The 21694-nt window shown below is 34.3% G+C and overlaps 1 protein-coding gene across 2 annotated transcripts in view; it reads left to right on the top strand.

Moving 5' to 3' along the window:
- Positions 1-21694, top strand: part of LOC118200847 (uncharacterized) — a 188841-nt gene that overhangs the window by 125564 nt on the left and 41583 nt on the right. For both annotated transcript variants that reach the window (XM_035372836.2, XM_035372828.2), the window contains one exon: positions 15308-15386. In XM_035372836.2, coding sequence (XP_035228727.1) covers positions 15308-15386 — 79 coding nt within the window. The remainder of the gene's footprint in view (positions 1-15307; positions 15387-21694) is intronic.

Here is a 21694-nt window from a genome sequence, read left to right as displayed (position 1 = left end):
CATATTTTACAACGAAACAAATAATCCGTATGAGAAAGCAAAATATTTTCCCAATATTTTACATACATGATCTAAACAAAAGAGTTTTGAAAATCTTCACCTGAATTCAATTCTGAAAAATATTCCGACTCATGAAAATATTATAAGTTTATATTTATAATAAAGATATCCTCCATATAGAGGCGACGGCACTGCACATTTTTCACATCTCCTGCATCAGAAACACTAACGACTCTACAGGTTGATTTAACAATATTTATGTATTTCAGATTATGCTCACTTATATTATATACTGTTGTGCATAAAAATATTCCTAAATACCGGGATATGATCTACTATCACTGCTGTTAATGTATATATTTTCTTGTTCGTTTTGTAGTATTTCCCATAGAAATTTGACTTTAATCTGGTAGTTTGTCATAGAAAGTTTTCTATCATTTCACAATAAAAAAGAAACTATTTTTAGATATGACTCGGTTAATCGGGAGTTGACAGTATATATACAGTATACATACGTGTACAGTCAACTCTAAGTATGTATTGTTGCGGGCGTACGGGTTCGTTATGAATTGAATGCACAAGTCCGATGAAAAATGAATAAAATTTATTATTATCACAACAAATAAAACAAAAAAATGCTTAAATTCCCTCAGATATTCGTACAATATTTCAATATCTCACAGTAGTTTTCTTTTAAACTACTAAAAACGTTCAACAGAACTTAATTCAAAACAGAGAAACCTAAAGAAAGCTAATCCACGAATTCGCTACAGTAAACAACCTCAGTTTTCTAAACAAAACTGATAAAACAACTAACTAATTGAGAAATCGAAATCGAGTGAATGGTTAGGCGGTATTTAGTAGCCTCTGCTACTTTAACCGTCTCTGTTGGAGATATGCCTTAAGGTGTTGGGAAGAATCAAAAATTAAGGTGATTTACACCGCACCGACAAAGGTGAAGCAGGAACATGTGCTAATGCACGTGAGTTGGTCAAGTAGACTTTGGAGAAGAGGGTTCAAGCATCTGGCCGCCGTACAAGCTGTGATGTATCTTCACTAGTTGAAGAAAGATGATACGTCGAGGCCAGTCACGTGGGTGGTCACCCACCCAAGTACTGACCCCGAGCTCTGCTGCTGTAAACAGAGGAACTTGTGTGTTGAAAAAGTGAAAAGAAATCGTAAACATAGTGAAATTCCCTCAAATGCTTCTAAGCTGGTGATTACTCTTCACTTTCAGCAAATCTCATCAGTGTCATGGCTGCTTTGAACCCGGCAGTAAACTTTTCAGCCGTGGTTTTTGCAGCGCGGATCTTCTCAACGCGCTCAACCATACTGTTCAGAAATTTTTTGATTTTAGCGTCTTGGAACCAGTTTATGATATCCTTGTACTCTGTGGGTGGGTTTTCCAATTTTTTCTTTACTCTATCACTGTAGAGAGGTTTCATCTGGGTTTTACTGCTGTCTTCCTCTGTTTCGATGAATTTCGGAAAATCTGCCGGCGTAGGGATCTTAGCTGCTGGCTTCGCCTGCTGCTTCTTTGCTTCATATCGCTTGTTGTACAAGGGGCAACTCCTGTATGAACTTACATGAGGTAGTGAGCAGAAGATGCACTTAGGTTTTTCTTCTGGCTTTAGAGGGCATTCTTTACTTCTATGGTGCTGTCCACACTTGGAGCATCGCTCAGGATTTGAGCAAAGATGTTGTGAATGTCCATATTCTTGACATCTATAGCATTGAATTACGCGTTTTTTCGGGGCAAACGTCTCGATCTTGATATTAACACTTAACATATTGTTGAGTCCATGAATTGCACGTCCTTCCTTCGTTTTCTTCAGCTCCAACAGGAAAATCGGAAGTTTCTCGATAGCGTCTCCTCTTCGTCTGGAAAACTGCTTGACTTTACTTATCGGGAATTTCCTTCTCTCCAGATCTGCCTGGATTATTTCTTCCTTCATCGTCGATGGGAGGCCCTTAAGAAAAACCTTAATAGGGTTTTCGCTGAGTAATTGGAAAGTATGAAATGATATATTTCTTTTCTGCAAAACCAGAGTTGCTTTTCTGTAATCGTCTGACTTTAAATTAACATATAGTAGTTTCATTTTCATATCGGCTTCGAATTCTTCACTGCAGGTATTGATAAGGATTTCATGAATTTTAGGCCAATCCACTTCGCTTTGCTGGAAAATTATTGGCGGTGGAGTTTCCTCTTTTTCGGCTCCTCCTTCTTCTTCCATACCTTCTACTTCACTTAGTTGCTCAAATCGATTTTCCTTCGTAACTTCCATTGGAGCTTCGTTTTCTGATACTTTCGCGGTTTTCTTAGGAGAAATCCATTCTTGTTCCCTGCTGTCTGTTCCTCTTTCAGTTATCTGCCCTGGATAAAATTTTTTTGTGAATGTCTCTACATCCATCTCACCCTTAGTTCTTTTATGAAAGTAATTGCAAATTACGTCAAATCCAAATTTCGCAATCTGGTACCGGATTTCTTCTTCTGAAAATGACTTGAATTTTGGGATGTCCTCATCATTTCCCATTGATAAATCTTCTGGTGTCTGTTCATCAGTAACTTCTCCATTCGGTGTTTGAATGTCTCTTTTTTCCTTACCAGGTTTAACATCTTTCTTCTTACTTGGTTGTTCGCTTTCCGTATCTTACATATTTTTCGCCTTTTTCGCTTTACTTTTCTTTTCTTTGCCCATAAGGATGAAATCCTCTTTCTTCAATAACTAATTGAGAGGTTTTCATGCCGCTTATATAAGCTTTTTAAATGCACGAGAATTTTCTGGAGAATTCGAAATCAAAAAGATATATATATATATATTTTTAATGTTAAATGCACGTGCTCTTGTATTTTTAATTTTCTCGCTTAGCTTGTATTTTTAATTTTCTCGTGCTCTTGTATTTTTAATTTTCTCGCGCTGCACTGCACGGGGAATAAAACAATTTAATTTATAATTATATTTTATTATTTAACTAGCAGCTTCGCTGCCAGCCTTCGTCTGGCTTTTAAATGTACCGGGAAAATGGGAGGAGGGAAACATCAAACGTTAAATTTAAAAACTGTAGAATTTTACTCTGCAAAACAAATTCATAAAAAAAGGTTATTATCTATATCAAAATTACAATAAAATTGTATCATATATATATATATATAAATGACAATGAAATATGCCAATCTCTTAAAAACAGTGACATAAGAAATACGATGAAAAATTGTTGCCAAACCCATATTTCTAAAAGAATGAAACTATTCAAAAGGATGCGATTTCATCAAAAATCTGTCAACAACAATAAGACAGGAAAATTGTTGCCAAAATCACATTTTTAAAGGTGTGAGATGTGAGAAGTGTACTCGGAAGCTTCATTTAAAAAATTCTTTAAAAATACAAAATATTATCATTTTTCCAAAATTCTTTTTGTAAAAGCAGTCTCAAGGATGAAAGTTTAACGTGTCCAAAAATCAAAGAAAAATAAACTGTACATTTTAAAAAATAAACTATTTTAGAAAAAGTCCCGTTGAAAAGGTGTTAAGCTCCCTTTGTTAAATAAATTCGTATTTAATCGATTTATTGAAACACGAAATTTATTTTAAGTTCGTAATATAGCTAAGTGCCTACGTTTCATGACAATGTGAAACGCGTGTATTTAAATGATTAAGAAAGAAGGGGTATTTAAGGGAAAGAAATTTTATAGCGTGTTATGCCTGCTTAAGGCCACATTGCTATCTTGAATTATTAGCGGTTAGATTTCTTTGGCGTTGAGTACTTCCAGTTATTAAGCTTGTTTATGCCGACTTTTTTAACGAGTCAGAGCCTTCCTGTGCGTTGCATTATCTTGCGAGCCGTTAGGTTAAACTTACTATATTCAGTTTTTAAGTTCATCGTTACCTCTTTCAGTTAAGCTAGAAGTGTTGGCTTTTGTGTACGCCGAAGTAGGGCCATCCGTAAATTTATATTGAATGAATAAAGGGTTCTTTATATCCTTCTTTGGACTTGTTAATACTTAAGACTTGAGGATAATTCTTTAGGCTTCTATGTCTCGTTAGTTCATGCTACCCAAGTCTATGAGACGTTATAACAAATTGAATACAGTGAATAAAAATCACTATTTTAAGGGAATGCTATTTACCAGTAGACTAGCCCACAAAAGAAATAACTACAGGCAATAGAAAAAGGAGGAAATAATGCGAATATTTTAGTTTGCAGAACCTTGCACTAAAAAGAACACTAACTTGCACTAACTTGGGGTGATGAGTACGGGAGGAAATACGGTATTTGTATTTACGATAAGTTAGTGATGTCAGTTTGTGTACATTTTAGTTGTAAGCCACTAAACTATGAAATTTAATTTTTCCAATTGTGTGAAAGAGATTTCAATTACTTAAATTATAACATGGAAAGAGTTACATACGATTATTTTCCGAATCGCATTCTGTCTTGCTAATGTTTTGCTTTCAAACTTTTGAATTGTTTGAATTTGATCAGCAGGTGTCGAGCGCGCGTTGAAAGGTGATCGAGAACTGCAACAATGTTTTAACAAAATTAATTATGTGTTTTAAATGCTATTAAATGTATTTAAATTCTATGCAACGTTTATGCTTACAGGATTTAAAATTTTTAACTGTTCATCGCAGAGAATCAGCTTATTTCTTTGAGAATGTTGGTTTAGGAATTCATGAAAAGATTACTTTTCAATATTTACCATATATAATATTTTTAATAGCCTGCAAAGTAAATTGTAAACAATTCCGTATCATCGCCAATTGGAGGTAAATATTGCAGACTTACAGCGATAGAAAGATAGCTGAAGCTGTAAAATTTCATCCGCAAATTTCTAATTCCGAGCTCGTTTATTGTCTAAACTATTGTGAGCATTATTTCCAAAGTATATCAATAGTCAATGAAATCTTTTTCCAAATATTTGTCAAACAGAAGTATCCAGTAAATACCATATTTCCTTTGCAGTGTTGCCATTTCATCCAGTTTATTTTCCCTTGCGTTTATTATTTGAAATGCATTTTGTTCAGATTTTTCATTTACCCAGACGTGGCAGGTGGTCTTACACTTAAGAAACATTCCAAATATCCGATTTCACATTACTTCTATTATTTGCGTTCAAACTCATTGTAGTATTATCTACTGCTGATGCGTTCGATATTCCGAAATTTGGGTCTTTCGTTCTCTTGCTTTCTCCAGTTCCCTTTTGGGAACAGCAGTCAAGGCTCATTTACGTGTGTTGCCCTTGGGGCTATGACGTCTCCGTCTTATTAATGTCAGATATAGGCTCATTTTCCATCAGATATAGTAATGCTAATATTACTATGTATTCCTATCAGAATTTTGGTTTCTTTTAAAGAAGTAATATTGAGATAGTTAGTGGTATTTTATCTATGACTACTTTTCATTTGTTACATTCTTTAACTACACTCTTCGGAAATTAAATTTCTCATAAGATTTTTTCGTCTCAATTTTTGAACGGCAAAATTAATTAAATAAAGAGAGAAATACGGTAACAAATATAATTCAAATATTTATTTGCAATTAAACCTGAAAGTTTAAACAATTAAGAAATTATTTCCTTGTTTTAGATTTATTTATAAAATACTGTGTATGAAAAATTTTATTATTAACATAGATTTATTTAGGTACTCTAGATTTATTCAGTAGACATTCATTTGTATTGAAACTATGTAAAATGAAGATACCCTTGCTTCGGTTCATAATATTAATCACGCTACATACTAAAATGTCTAACAAAAATATTAAAACGGTATACTATTACACCAGTAAGGCTTTCCGAAATGCTTGATAGAAATTAAAGACATTTTAAATGAAAAAAAATGTCTCAAGAAGAAGTATTTTCTGCGAATAGTTCGTGATTGTACTAATTTTAGGGAGGGCAATGATGTGAAAGAGGAAAAATTCAATTCCCGAATTCTATGGCGATAGATATTGCGCAAGTGTCAGAAAAACAACCAGAATTGGTGATATTAAACACTGAATTTTCGTCTCGAAGTAATCCTCTTTCCTACGCTTACTCCTAACACAAACAGTCTTTATTTCTTTGTACAGATATTTTACTGTATATGAAAAAGCAGGCCTGTATCAAAACCCTATTAAATTGAATTCCAATGGATATGAAAAGATGAATTCTTGAGATAATAATAACAAAAATGTGTTGCAAAAGGTGAAGAGTTGTTGTGTTGCAGTTCTTGCAGAGAGAATTTGGAGTTCCTTGCGGTAATTTCAGATATTTTTTCCTCAAGAATTTTGATCCATGATAGTCCATTAATCACCTACATATCAAGAAAGATTCAATGCAGCGGAAACGTAAAGATTCCATAAGTCTCAAAAAGAAAGATTTACATTATAAGGCTGGCTTAAACAAATCCTTGTCTAATTACAAAGCCTTATTAAAACTGGCTTCTAGACCAGTTTTTGCCGTCATAGCTAAAATGAACTGTACAGTAATTTGTGGGGAGTTCAATCTAACAAACATGTGAATGAATTGAAAGTTAAGTACGTTTAGTTCTAACCGGGCAACTTTTCAAATATGCTCCTAAATCTTAACAAACTACTAATTAAGCAAAACTTTCTCTCATTAAATCTACAGTCAACCCATTTTACCAATAGGCTAGAAAACTGGTGGGCAAGTTGCTGCTAAACGTTGTAGCCTAGCCGCCATTGAAGGCCAACTAAATTATAGCTACATGGGCTTTTAAACTTCTCCCTGATATGTATTTTGGTGAGGGCCAGCAACAAACTAGATAAGAATTAGTTTGAAAAAATAACTGGTTATTTTGAATGAAATCTTACAACCTTAATCTTTATTCTCTCTTCCCATTTAACAGTTTTTTAAACAGAAAAATTACAATAATTATCATTACTTAAATTTTATTTTCACCTACTTTTTAATTTGCTCAAATAGATTTATCTTTCAAATTTCATAGTTTTGGGAAAACTTGCCTCAGGAATCCAAGAGAAAATTAAAAGTTTACTGAAGTTGTGCAAACTAAAAATCAGAAACTTTTTTCAATGTTTGGTCATTGAAAGGACTAGCTAATAGCAGGATGGAAAGTTAAAAGCAATGAGCACGGATACGAAGCTCGGCGTCGAGATGTCTCAATATCCTTAAGGTCATAAATGGCTTAAGGATTCAGTTAGGGCTCTTGCATTGAAGAGAAACGCAAAAAGCACGCTTCCACTTCTCTTGACGATATTTGAATCTCCTGATGCGAGCGCCTGACTGGTCATTGAGATAGCTACACTGTTCCCTGTCAGTTTCGTCCAGATGGTTAGTGTTTAGAGATTCTGATTGCGGTACTGAAGGGCTTGTGTTCGAATCCCATAGACGGTATGAATGTTCATAAGCGGATAGTGTTTGTGCAGCAGGGGAGCACTCAATATACACGGAGAGTCGAAATCCTCTCGAGATTTTGACGGTAGGGAAAGAGTGGAGGGTGAGGGTGGTTTCACTGCGAATGAGTAACTGGTTCTCGATGAACTTATCTCCGTCGAGAAATTTGTCCACTTCGAAAATATCACTCAAAGCTAAAATACGGTGAGTAAGGGTTATGGGACGCGAGTGGGGTTAACAGGATATTAAACTTAGATGTCATAACTAAAACACTGGTGCAACTGAAATTCTTTCGAAGTAATAGTCCCAAAACAAGCTGAGCGAGTTACGACAAGATGAGCAGAAAGTGCATAGAAACAACAATAAAGGCGAAATATATTAAAGCATGTAGCATAAATATGAAAAAAAGCGAAACTAAATGCAAACTGCAGTTCAAAGTCTGAAAATCACATCCTAAAAATAAAATACCGAATATAGAGTGCAATACTGAAACCAAGTTCCTGAATACAACATTAGGCCAAAAATTACCTACAACATTAAACAAAAATAAAGCAAAAATTACAATCAGCAGTATAAAACGCACTCAAGATTCAGAATGCAATACAATACCTGAAACCGATCTTCACGAAAAACACCAAGCAAAGCAACCGAAAATAAACACACAAATAAGCGTCCAATAAACTACGTACAGGAAAAATTTTAATAAACATAGGATATAAACTAGACGAGAAAGTGGGATTCATTTCTTCTGTTAGTGGGAGAATTCCCACTAAAGATTTTCTCAAAAATATCAAGCACAACGAATAATTTATCAATAGGCTCATGAACATTTCTAATTTGATTCGGAGAATGCTCTGACAATATACATAATCTAAAACTGCAAAAAAATGTCAATAACTTCTTTGATTGTTTCAACGAAACCATTAACAGCACGAAAGACGCTTTCGGAGTTATTTTGGGTCTCAATTCTGTACAAAGAATTCTGCTCAGCGAATTTCCAGTGTCTTGAACTTTCCTCCTTGGGTGGACCTTTAGAAAGAGGTTTTCGAGCTATTTTATAAATTTTGCGAAGTTTTAGCATTTTTATTAAAATGACTAATTGTGTTCCTGATAGGAGGCTCCAAGGTACTTATGCAGTTTTCTGGCAACAAGGCTCATCGCGTGGTTGAGAATGTCAGCTGGCGAGTCATTTTCCTTGTTACAGAATTTTTTCTTGAGATAAACTGAATTTTTCGAGCATTTCTTAAAGTTCGCAGCATGTGACTGTCCACAATTACAGCACTAAGGTTTTGAATCCACCTGATTTTTATGTGGTAAACAGGTAAAAGTGCATGGGGACCAAAGACTTCATTACAGAATCAAACAGGTATTGCCCCAATACACTATCCAGCTAGAGTATAAAAAACTGGAATTGGCTATGTTTTTTATCCTAAGTAACACTGGAGTTATGCACCGAAGTTGTAACATTTAAATATAAGAAGATAATAACATACAATTAGGTAAAGTTACATGATATAACACAAAATGCTGAGTATACTCATTAGAATATTGGATTATGTAAATACAGTACAGTTGATGTTTCGGAGATCGTTGCAATGGAATTTTTGATTTTTATGTTAGTATATAAACATATGAGATTTGATTTTGGGACTGCGGTAAAGAGCACTTTGCACATCGAAGGGATAACTAACACAGTTCTGAATAGTGGTAAAAATACCGGCAGTTGTGGCACTGGGCCTCACTGCTTTTAAATCTGTAAGCATCCACAGAAATATCGGAATTGCTTAATCTCACAGATACGCTTGGATGCAGGCTCATTAACAAGATGAACCTGAAAAAGTAACATGGGGGCTCTAGTTCTAAATCTGTACATCGGACGTACCTTGATTACCTTAGAAACTTCTTCTAACAGTTCCTTCTTAATTTCTTCGGGTGGGCAGTCTGAAGAAAGGCCTCTAAGAACGACTTTAACTGGTTTCACAGTAGCTCTACTGTGATAATGCTAATTCCATTTTCTTCAAAATGTCTAGTCAGTGATCTACGATGATCACTGTCTATGGAAAAGATCTTAAGAAATTCTCCTGAAATTTTTGCTGTGAATATATAGTTTCACTGCGCAGTTTCTTTACGAACTCGTTAAACTTAATCGGCGGGATTATCGCTATCAGTTTCATTCTCTTCGGAGAAGGAGCAGGTACAGTTTGAGTCATTACTACAATCAACCTCATTTTCATAAACATTAGCATTATCTTTAAAACACTAAATCTATTTGCATTACTAACATCAACATTTTATTGAGGTGGACGTTTTATTAGAAGAGACAAATCCGTCTTTGCTGAGATTATCCTTAACTCTCCTTTTGGTCTTAACTAAACTTTTTTAGCTGGAACTGAAGGCGTACACACAGAATTATCAACACCTTTTTTGACAACATCGCAATATTAACTACTACCGCTATCAGCAAGTACAGGTAGAAGCTAGGCCAGCACCTCCATAGTACCGCAGGTACTTGAGGTATTGTTAAACCTAGCTAACTGTTAAGCTTCCGTCCCAATTTTTAGGGAGAACACCCCTGGAGGCGGTTCGAAGGTCTACCATTCCGCTTTCTCTACCAGAAATCTCTTGAGAAGAGTTTCAACTCGCCACGTGTTTTAAATCGCTATGCCGCACGAACACTATACACGTGTAAACATCCATTTCTTCTCCGGGATTCGAACTCGCGCCCATAGGTACAGCAGTCAGCGTCGCTAACCACTATCCTAGTTGGGCAGCGTGAAAAGTAATATTTTAATTTAATTTTTTATTAAAAACTGTTATAGGTATCAAGTAAAGTACCACTTTTACTTGATTGACCACTTTTACTTTACGGTTTTTCATTAAAGATTGTTATAGTCTTCTTGTAAAGCACCACTTATGGTGTTCCAGTTTTATGAAAAAAAATCAATTCTTTCTATGAATGTAGGAAGCTTAAATATGGGAAAACAAATTTTTCGGAAAATTGAGATAAGAGTTATCAGTAGACGTAAAATGGTCCCACGCATACAGGCAGACGTATATAGGTTGGAGGGAGTAATGAGCAAGGAGGTTAGAATAGCAGGAGGGAGAGTTCGCAGTTTCCTCCACTATCGGGGAATGAAACTCCATGGAACACGCGGCGTCCATGTTTGTAACTTCAAAATATTGCATTACGGCAGTGAAACGTATGTTAAGCTGCTCCGTGCATGTATTTTCCACTAAAAATATGTAAAATTTATAATGAAATACTTCGCTATTGTTAGTTTTTTGTTTTAAAGTTACAAAGATGTATATCCGTAATTTATTACATACAGAAAATCATTAAGAAATATTTCGAAATCTAAATGCATGTGCATAACATTAAAGCCTTTAAAAATAATGTTTCTGCATATTTCAAGAATTTGTTTAGGTTTTATTAGCAACCTGTTGGGTGTACTTTCCAGTTTTTTCCTTTAAGAAGTGATATTTCTGATTTATTCACAATATTATAATTTCTTAAAGAATCATTTAAAATATATTTAACCTGAAATTAATAGCAGATAATTATCTAAAAAATTAGTCACAGGTTGCATTTTTATTTTAAATGAAAGTTTTAAATAGATTGTTTTCACAACCAACAACCTTATAACAACAAGAATATAAATATTAATAAAATAAAACAGATTTATGTGAATTCAGTGATTTCAGCTTATGCGCGTTTCATATTTATGAATCTCAAAGAAATTGCCTTGCATTAAGCTGAATTACAGAAATATGTCTATACCTATATTTTTGGACACATCTTTCCACATGTTCAGTTGTGTAAATATTTTACTTACTTTTATCGCTATATTGTCCACAAACTTGTAAATTTATGCAAAAAAAAAATTTGAACAACAGAAAAGTTAGTTTATCTTGATCAAATGCACAAATTATATTCTTAACAGTTCAAAAAACTTAAAAATGAATATTAAGTAATACATAAAGAAAAGTATTACTTTATTTAAACCTTTATAATTCATAAAAATAGTAACAATTGGTATCCTACTTTTCATGAAAATTATCAAACGAATTACCTAAAACGTTCAAATTATACAGTTTAAATCCTAGCATACATCATTGTATATTAAGGAACAAAGATACCAGCTATAAACAGAAACATTAAAATGTATTTAACATATTTTGATTATTTTTAAGTCCTTTTTTTCACATCTGAAAAGAAAACAGCATGACATTGTGATATTTTTTACCATAGTTATCAAATTACACAAAAAAAAAAAAAAAAAAAAGAAAAAAAAGAAAATCAATACTTACGCGTGATAAGTAATCCAGGGAATCATTTTCGAAAATCTATTTGTGCATCCATATACAACACAAACTAACATGCTTCAAAAAGAAAAGAAAAAAATATTGCAATTACAGACTTCCTTGCACAAGTCACAGCGATAACAGGAACATGGCCGCCAAGCTTCACCGTTTGAGTTGAACCTTCCCTCCTTCTATTCTAACCTCCTTGGTAATGAGTGCCTTTTGTTTCGTCAAACGAAGCAGCCAAGTTCATTCGCGTTTCTTGGGCTCAAAGTCAGGCTAGCATAAACAGGCTTTTATGGATTTCATTATTCCCTTCTGTCAGTAAATAATATTACGAATCTGTTTAATTACTAAAGTTGCGTAGCCATCTGATATTTTGATTTTTTTGACTTCAGAGAAAATATAACGTATAATTTATTTCATCTTACAGTACTTTTTTCTGTAGGAATTTGTTAGGAATATTCTTTCCATAAAATTTCAATGCTGAAAATCAATCTTCTTAATGAATAGTTTCTTTTTATTGTTTAATAGTAACCTCATTAATTTTTTGTTAAATAAGAAAACGCGTAAAAGTGCATGATCCAAAACATGTGCAAAATCCATAAGTAAAGCTTTCCCAATGTGAAAGGGGGAAACAGTAAAAAGGTACATTTTATTTCATTTGGCCGTCAATGTAAAATTATGGTAGTACTATACTGCAAGGTAAAGAAATTTTCCTGCGACATCAGACAATAATAACATCCTTAAAAACCTTGAGGGAATTTTTTCTTGAACTATATAAGTCACCAGCTGTGATTCATGCGTTTCTAGCTAGTGGCAGACCTTCAGCTATCGACGCAATGGGCGGAATTTTGCCTGGACCACCCACCTTTTTGGAACTGTCACCATGCAAAATGTCAACGCAAATATATAATTAACATTTATATAATTAAAATTATTTGGAAAATTTAAAAAAAAAATTAAGACTAAAAAAAACAACTTGCGTCTAGCGAACAAGCATATATTTCAAAATTAATTAATCTGCATTTGTGACTATTAAAAAATAATCTCAGTAAAAAAAGCTAAAACCGTTTTTTTTTTTTTTTTTTTTTTTTTTTTTTTTTTTTTTTCCGACCTTCGACCCTCTGTAAATTTTTTTATAGTTTCATCAATATCTGTTTCGTGCGAGCTTCGACTTCTGCACTGTAGTTTCATCAAAATTAATAATTTTAGCGGTTGTATTTTTAAAGGGTAGGGTTGCGAAACCGTTAAGTCTCACTTGGCTCATCCTTAATCAACATATAACTTCAGCTTTGAAAAGATTCTCTCACAGGGAAGCAACTGAAACACACACTGCCAAAAAACCTTTTAGAGCCACATATAAGTTAGAGACTGATTCTTTGAAATGTATTTGCAGAATAAACTTTCACAATTAAGACACAATAACACGCCGAATAAATACAATTCGGAAGTCAAACAACAAAAATCAGCGTGAATGAATCATTAGGAAAGAAGGAATCATTTGCGGTTTTGCAGCTGAGGATGGTGGTTCGGTAAAAACCATCGAAACTAGCCCTGCGAAAATTTGAAAATATAACGCTGATTTTTGTTATTTGACTTCCGAATTGTAAAAACTTTCACATTTTCAATGCAGACCACTTTTTAGCTTCTTTCTTCTCTATATTCCTATATATAGTTTAACTTTGTTAAAGTTCTTCTACGTCGTTCCAGATAAGAGGCTTTGGCGGTCCGCCCCCTTTCCCTTAAAAATATGGGAATGAAAATAATCCATATTATAAGAAGCAGAAAACTATTTTTAATATTTTACTTATATTTTCGAGTAATTTAATCTGCCTAGTAAATTCATTTGATTAGTATAAATTAAGTCATTATTCAAAACGAAAAGAACACATTGTGGAAAACGGGAGAATAAATATCATTAGGAATGACGAAACTAAGGTGGAACAATATTTACGAGAAAACATGAATAACATCATTAACTAAAAGGCACCTTAAAAATGTCTACCCAAAATTTATATATTTTTTTGACAGAGATCATACAGCAGATACCATCTACTGTCATTGGTAATCTCCTACCCATTTTCCTGTTTAGCACCACTGGCGCTATTAGTCTCGGAGTTAAAATCTTGTGTTCGAATCACTTTTCAAACTGTTGCCACCAAATGTTATCGTCATGTATTATTTTAAAATATTAAATAATGAAGAATCTGTATGTGTGTATGTATATATGTTACTCACACTGTGGAAAAACAACGACACCCAGAGCTATCGAATTTACACGTAGTCTTCCACCCGATCATGTGTACCTGAAAGCTCGGATTTTTAATTTCTAATTTGTTTCTTATTTATTTCACATTTTATACAATCTGGATGAATTTATGGTTAAAAGACTCAACGATTTGAAAGCGAGCGATGGCAAAACGTTTCGAAATAACACATTTTTATCTCCAGCGCCAGACTGTTGCCCTCCGGCAAAATGTAGCATCTTTCTATTCTAATTAACAAACTCTGCTATTTGAAAGCAATAAATTGCCATTGCTGGAAATAAAATACCTTTATGGTGCGCGCGCCAGTGTGCTGCATCCAGTAAAGCCTAAGATCTCTCAGATTTAATCTGGTTTGTTTGTTTGTGTGTGATTATGGCAAAGCCTCGAGGGCTATCTGCCTAAGAGGAGGGATGCCTTCGTGGAGGACTTTCTAAGGGAAACTGGCTCGTATACACGTTACACATGGGGAAAACCACGAAAACGCCCATGCAGCCAGCCCGTTCGCGGGATTCGAACCTCGGACCGAACTACCAGTGTTCAGCGATTTTACCGCTCGGCCGCTGGTGGACCCAGATTTAATCTGGAATTTAATTCTAAAGATATGTTACTGTATTTTACAATTCTGCTGCAGAATTTTATATGACGAAAGGGCGAAAAATGTGGTTTATAATAAACACAGTTAAAACGCAAAAAGTTAGTAATAAAAAAGACAAAAGAGTCAATTACTAAGTCATCTTACTAAGAAAACTGAATGTTGATATAATAAACTGAGAAAGGACTGAAACGAAAATAATAGAAAAGTGTATGCTGACACTTAACACTATTTAAGGGATTCTAATCACATGCTGCTTTAAAAAAAAATCTGATTTTGAGTTGATTTTAATGGGCTGTACATGTGAAGAAAAATAATTTTAATAATAAAGCTGAAAAAAAAAAAAAAAAAAAAAAAAAAAAAAAAAAACGAAAAGTTGTGCTAGCAGGAGTGGTAGAGTGTGGGCTCATTACTTCTAGATACATCTTCGAGACGGTATTAGCTCGGCAATAGGATAAAAATTGTTAACAAATCGTCTGGTGCGATATTAAAACTCTGAATTTCAGATTTTTTTTCTTTTTGTAGACAGTTTTGTTTCACACTGATGATTTCTAATAGTGATTTTTTTTTTCATTTTTCTGCAATAAATAACATTTGTTTTCCACGTAGGATCCAATTAATTCACAGCGAAGCTTATTTGCCTCTGACTATAATTCCTATCTGCTTTTGATTTCATAGTTATTTAACTGCATATACATATTTGATATAATGATTATTATCTCCTATGAATTATTTAATATTTAACGTATGCGGTATTTTTCATAATGCAATTTTAATTTATTTACAGAACATGCATAGCTCTCAGTTTACAGATGATCGATATCGGCATTATAATGGAGAAATACAGAATTACAGTCCTCTAAATGGTAAGCAGTTTTACATATATAAGCAAAATTAAAAATTAAAACGTCTTTATTCATTATCTGAAGCATTTTCGATATTTATGCATCAGTCTTATTTACATTTTCCATAAGTTTAATGAGATTTGTATTAAAAACAGTGTGTCATTGATAACAAATGTTTTAAAATTGAGTTTTACCTTGAATTAGAATTCTAATTGAGCAAGCACGAAATTAGAATTCATTTCAGGAAAGGTTTTACAGCGTTTTATATAAATATTTATACGAAATCGAATAGTTCCAAAATATGTAATTTTTATTAGCTAAGATCCATTTCTTCGGTATTTCCACACAAAGGCGGAGAATTCTTATTTTTCTTTATCATACCGAAATTTTTCCAAATACGTTGCGATTATAACGATCGCGTAAAATGATGAATGATAAAAATGAAAATGATATTCTTTCAGTTATAATCTACAAATTTGTCTATTTAAAAGAGGTGTATTGCCACTGCCTCAAATAAAATAATTATTATCTCCACGCACGAGCGCATTGCCATTCAGTAAAGCGTAAGATATTTGAATTTCAAATTTAACCTTTCCATTATTCAGTAGCAAATCAAGTGACTAAAAAGCAATAAAGGCAATTCTTAAAAATATTTTTTATAGTTTTTAATGTGTTGATTTAAATAAAAATTCATTGCAGTCATGAGATATTTAATTAGAAATATTAGGTATTTTTACCTGATACAATAAAATACTTGATATACACTAGCAGGACTGATTAAAATAATTATACATACTTAACTTCTTTTTTTATCATAACTCGTTTAGGCGGGTAGTTTTTAATGGAGTAATATAGCGAATGTTAAAAAATATATCAGAATCTCCAACCTCTATTGGGAATTCTAAAGATGTGTTATTTTTAAATATTTTATGTTTTTGTTCTTGATTTTTACGTAGCGTAAGTGAGAAGAAAATTATGCTTAATAATAAAGCTAAAAAGACAAAAGAAAAGTGTGTACTAGCAGGAATAATCCCAAGAGCAGATTAGTAACCTGGGATGCTCCGCGAGAGCACGTCACAAATTCTCAGTTTTCTTTCTTTCCTTCCAAAATTGTTTTTAATAGATGTAGCATACCAGCAGGGAAGAGCTATTTAAATAAAATCCCCTCATTAAATAGGTTTACTGTCATTCAACAGACAGTTTCGAGTGGCGGAAAAGAGTTAAAGGAAATGTAACTTGTTAAAATAATTTCACGTTTCTGCCACCCCCCGAGTCAAAAACTTTCCGCGTTTTTTTTTTTTTTTTTTTTTTTTTTTTTTTCAGATAAATTTAAATTTAATTTAGTTTTATGACGTAGAAAATTTTAACTAAGCAAAAACAAAATTTTGATTGATTGTATCTAAATAAACTCTCAATTGGAGACATTCATTCATTAATTTTCGACGGCTCGTTTTTCAAACTTTTTAAATTCGAATAGATTATATGGCAAACAACTACTTCAGTTGATTTTTTGGGTTGATTTTACCTCAAATGAGAATGATTTCATGGTGAACGGCTGAATTAATTGGAGAAAATAATTTTGTGAAGCTTAATAATGAAGAAATTAAACTTATTAATATGCATAAATAATAAAATGTTCACTTATTGCAGTTTCGTTCACCTTCAGTCCGCCTATATCAAAACGTTACTGTTATGGTGGTGAATTATCAGGCAAGCTTCATCTTCTCTGGCTTTTAAGGACTCTAAATATCTGTATATCGCATTTTGAAAGTGTCTATAAATATTTACCAACTGAAAAAGAAATGTCCCTGATATGAATTGGCCAAAAGGAGGGCCCCCTAAGCGTAAATATTTGATGATTTGATACAACAGAATGGTAGTCGGGATTAAAAAAAACTACTGCGTGAATAACCAGAAAAGTAGGTAAATGTTAGAATCAATATTTGAAACCATGATAACCATGAAGAATAAATGAAATCAATATATGAAATATTGTTAGGTGGAAGAGGGAGAATCCCACATCGTGTATATGAAGTATTATCCGCTTGTTTGCTCTGTGTAAAGAAATGAGATATATACTCTACAGTATATATCTCATTTCTTTACACAGTTATATATGGCTTGTTATATATGGTTTATTATATGTTATAAGGCTTGAGTGGCGGAAACATAACATAAATGTTTCCCAGGTAAGTCGCGCATTCGAGACATGAAAAATGGAAATTGAATTTCGTCAATTGGCCCAATAGAACGGGAGATAGAGGTTTTTCTTTTTATTTATTTATTTATTTATTTATTTTTAGTTTACATTAATGGGTAATACTTTCTAACTGCAAACAAAAAGAACAATGGAACTCGCAAATTATGTAAAAATTTAACAGAAGGACTCCGTGAACCTCCAGTGCGACCCTCTGCTGTGGAAGAATATTTATAAAGCTGTGTTTGCTTTGAAAATGCAAGATAAAATACAGGATTTTCTTCAATTTTCGTTAAATAATTCACAAAATAGGGTGACAATACTAAACTTAAATCCAAACATAGTTCTTACTCTATTTAATTAGAATTTGAAAACCTGTAAGTAAGCATGCAAGTAAACACGTATGCTAAAAACATATATAAAATAACGACATAATCATTTAAGCGAATTTTGATACGTTATTCGCTTAATTCTAAGCTTCTATACCATAAAACAAAAAAAAACAAAAAAATCATTAAAAGTTCCTTCTCCTCGATAAAATTCTCGAAGGAGCAATTCCAACCTCTTACCTCCGACAAATACCGGTACACCACCGATTTCGTGCAAAAATTATGTTGTAATTTATTGCTGTTACAGGACTGGGATCAATTCCCTTCAAGGGAAACTTAAACGTAGCCTCAAAATCAAAAAGTGTTTGTCATAAGCTATCATTAGAATAAAGTTACTTTCTTAATATAGCACGGGCTAACGAGGAACTGGATGATGGTTTCCTTTTGTGGTCGACGTGTCTGAAAGTGGATCCACCCGTTTTGGTTATTTTGTGTTATTTTTTCCTTCTTCTAGGTGATAAAAATATGATGTCCTATCTTCATTTATTTTATCCGCTGTCAAACAACCCAGAATTAATATATCTTTTTTCATACATTTAGCAAGGACGAATTAAGACAGTTGTGTCAGAGCACAGTTAATAATTGTAAGAATAAATGAATTCTTTAGAAAACAAAAATTCGTTGCTGAAAGTATTTCTGTAAGAACCAAACGTCTCATGCTAACAAAGCTTTAAAATACTAATTTCAAAAATTTGTTTCCGGGCAAATCTGCCACAGGGGTTTTAAATTTTTAACAAATGTTTATTAACATATTTCAATTAGACTGAATAATTGAATGCACTTAACACCAAAATACCGTCCACCAAATGGCTACAACTGGATTCGAATGTGTATATTTTTAGTGTGACACCTAATACAAACCCACAAGGGCTGCTTACGCATACAGGAAGAGATATCTTCACAGATGATATTTTAATGGAAACAACCTGTACATATTGTTGCGTAAGTACCGATTGGCAATAGATTGAATGCACACAGGTCCGATGATAGGTTGATAAAATTTATTTTATCAAAATAAACATTTCCACACAAATACTCCTATTGGTATTAACAGTATCGCAGAGTACAATCAGTAGTTTTACTTCAATCTACTAAGAAAGTTAAACACAACTTAATGCAGAGAGCATTGAGTTGAGAGCGAAGCTAACCGGAGATAGTATTTGGAGGTCACGCTGAGCTAACAGCAAACAGCAGTGACTGAGAACAGATGCTCTTTCCGGCCTTATGTAATTTTCACCCAGTCGCCGAACTTTCTGTTTCTCGAAATTGCTAGAAGGTAATATGAGAGTCTAATTACGGTTGTAGCTAATATTGTGATCAATTACATTTATTCAATTACACCTATTACTGTGATACAGGTACCGGACCAAAATGTTACTAAGTGGTCGCCAGGTTTGGCGTCTTTTAGCGATTTCTTGCTGAATTTGACTACAAAAATTAATCGCCAAAACCATCTGACCGATATCTCCCAAGTTACCGAGATACCCATATACTCAAAGTTAAACACACTTGCCCCTGTGTTCTTATTTTTGCGGCGTATATTGTCTCTTTCAAAATGTTGCCCCCCCCCAATTAAGAAGCCCTTACCCCAGTGGTCTTAAACTGGTGACCACCGAAGCAAATTTATGAGGCTAGCGCATTAAATTCAGTTATGTATTTGTTGTATGGTTTGCAAACAGAATTCATATATGAAATTTTATATAGGGTGTAATAAAAGCTTCCAGAGCTTAAATAATGAAATCTATTAAATTAACTACGTTGTTAAACGTATAAGGCATTATCTTCATTAATTTCCTATTGATTTAATTACAATCTTTTGCAAAAAAAAAATGAAGCATCATGAAAGAAGTAGTTGTTTTTGATGAAACTAAATGTGTGTATAGCTCATACACAGATAATAAAATGATTAAAAAATCAAGGTCATAGTACCTCTTCACTGCTCATACTCACCCATTGAAAGTTCAAATTAGTAGTTGGTCGAACCGCCCCTGGCGGCAATGCATGTTTGAATTCGTCGAGGCAAGGAGTGGTTAGAGGTTTTTAATGTTCCTAATGTTGATAGAGGTTCCTAAGAGGATCCTGCGACACATTCTGCCAAGAATTCATCAGTTGTCGCTCCAAATCTGGGATATTTTCTGGCGCTCTAATCTGGCGGCCTACCATGCCCCAGACATGCTCGATCGGCGAAAGATCTGGGGACCTTGCTCGCCAAGGAAGAGTATCAGCCGCACGGAGACAGTCCAGATATATGCGAGCGGTATGTGGCCTGGCATTATCTTGTTGGAAAATAGTCCCAGGTGCCATGAAGGGTAATGCAACCGGCCGCAGTATCGTATCAACATATCGTTGAGCTGTTAAAGATGTACGGAGGATGACTAAAGATGACCTGATGTCATAAGAAATAGCGCCCCTCACCATCACACCAGGGGTTATGGCTGTATGCCTTTGTAAAACATAGGCTGATTGGGACCGCTGGCCCCGTCTTCTCCAGACACACGCGATAGTCACGTGCTACAAGAGTGAAGCGGGATTCATCGCTGAACACTATACGATGGCAGTCTGATGGCAGCGATGATGATCGGCTGTGACAGCACTCCAGACGACTCCGCCGATGTTGTGGGGTCAAAGGCAAACGTCTTAAAGGCCTCTGTGAGCGTAACCCCGCCTCAGGACAAGCGCCGTGCGATGGTGCAAGGTACCACGGGAGGTATAGATGTGGCTGCAGTGTATTGAATAGTCGACAATATTACCGTTGAGGTGGTTCGGGCCTGGCGAACAATCATCCTATCTTGCCTCGCATTTGTGCTCCCTTGCCTTCCAGAGCCTTCAGAGCTGTGGGTTCCTTCCAGAGCTGCAAGTGACAGCCTATTACTCGGTATAACCACGTAGCTTCACGCAACCCTACAAGGGCGAAGGCGTTTAGTTATCTGTGAGGTCTTCGATATCGTAGTAATGGCATTTTTAGTCGTTTCTTTACAAAATTATAGTGGCATGAACAAAAAAGATGAATTTTACCCTTCTGTTACTGGTGATCAATCGGGTGCCCACTAGTGGGAACTTCTTCAGCAGCAAGACATTCCTGCCTTACAAGAATGAGAATGTTTAGAGATTACTCTATTCATATAAGATTGTGCGTCACTTCACATTGCTGGACGAGTGAAGGCATTGCTTCGTGCCCATGTTGGAGATGATTGAGTAATTTTGAGAGTTTTCTGACTACTTCGCTTCCTTGTTCTCTAGACTTGAATCCCTGTGATTTCGGGTTGTGGGGATTCCTGAAAGATCGTGCCTATGGAGGAAACATACGGACTATGGCTGAAAGTAAGGATAACACGTCATAATGTGTTATCCTGATCGACAAAACCTTCGCGATAATATTCAACATGCTTTACGGCGCGTATTCGAAAGGTCCGTGGTTCGATTCTCGGCGAAGGCATTGCTCATTTTTCATCTCTCCTGCATCAAAAACATACCTAATGTATCTATAATTGAACAAAAGCTGTGATTAAATAAAGTTTTGTGTTTTCAATTTTGTGCTTCTGACCCACACCTTCTGACCATATGTTCGAAATTTGAACTATTGTTTCTTATTGCAAAGTTTTCCTCTTTAGGTCTATATAAAGTATATACTCGGTTTCAACAAAATAGGTCTACCAGACTCTACATAGGTCTAAATTGGGTAACTTTAATTTTAACTAACCTACATATGTGAAGAAGATTGTCCGTTTTTTGTTTTGTGTGTG

The sequence above is a fragment of the Stegodyphus dumicola genome, chromosome 10 (assembly GCF_044657685.1).
Source record: "Stegodyphus dumicola isolate Sdum_Otavi_A_Nest chromosome 10, ASM4465768v1".
Classification (NCBI taxonomy): Eukaryota; Metazoa; Arthropoda; class Arachnida; order Araneae; family Eresidae; genus Stegodyphus; species Stegodyphus dumicola.
The sequence above is the reverse complement of the archived record's forward strand: the minus strand, read 5'-3'. Positions and strand labels throughout refer to the sequence as shown.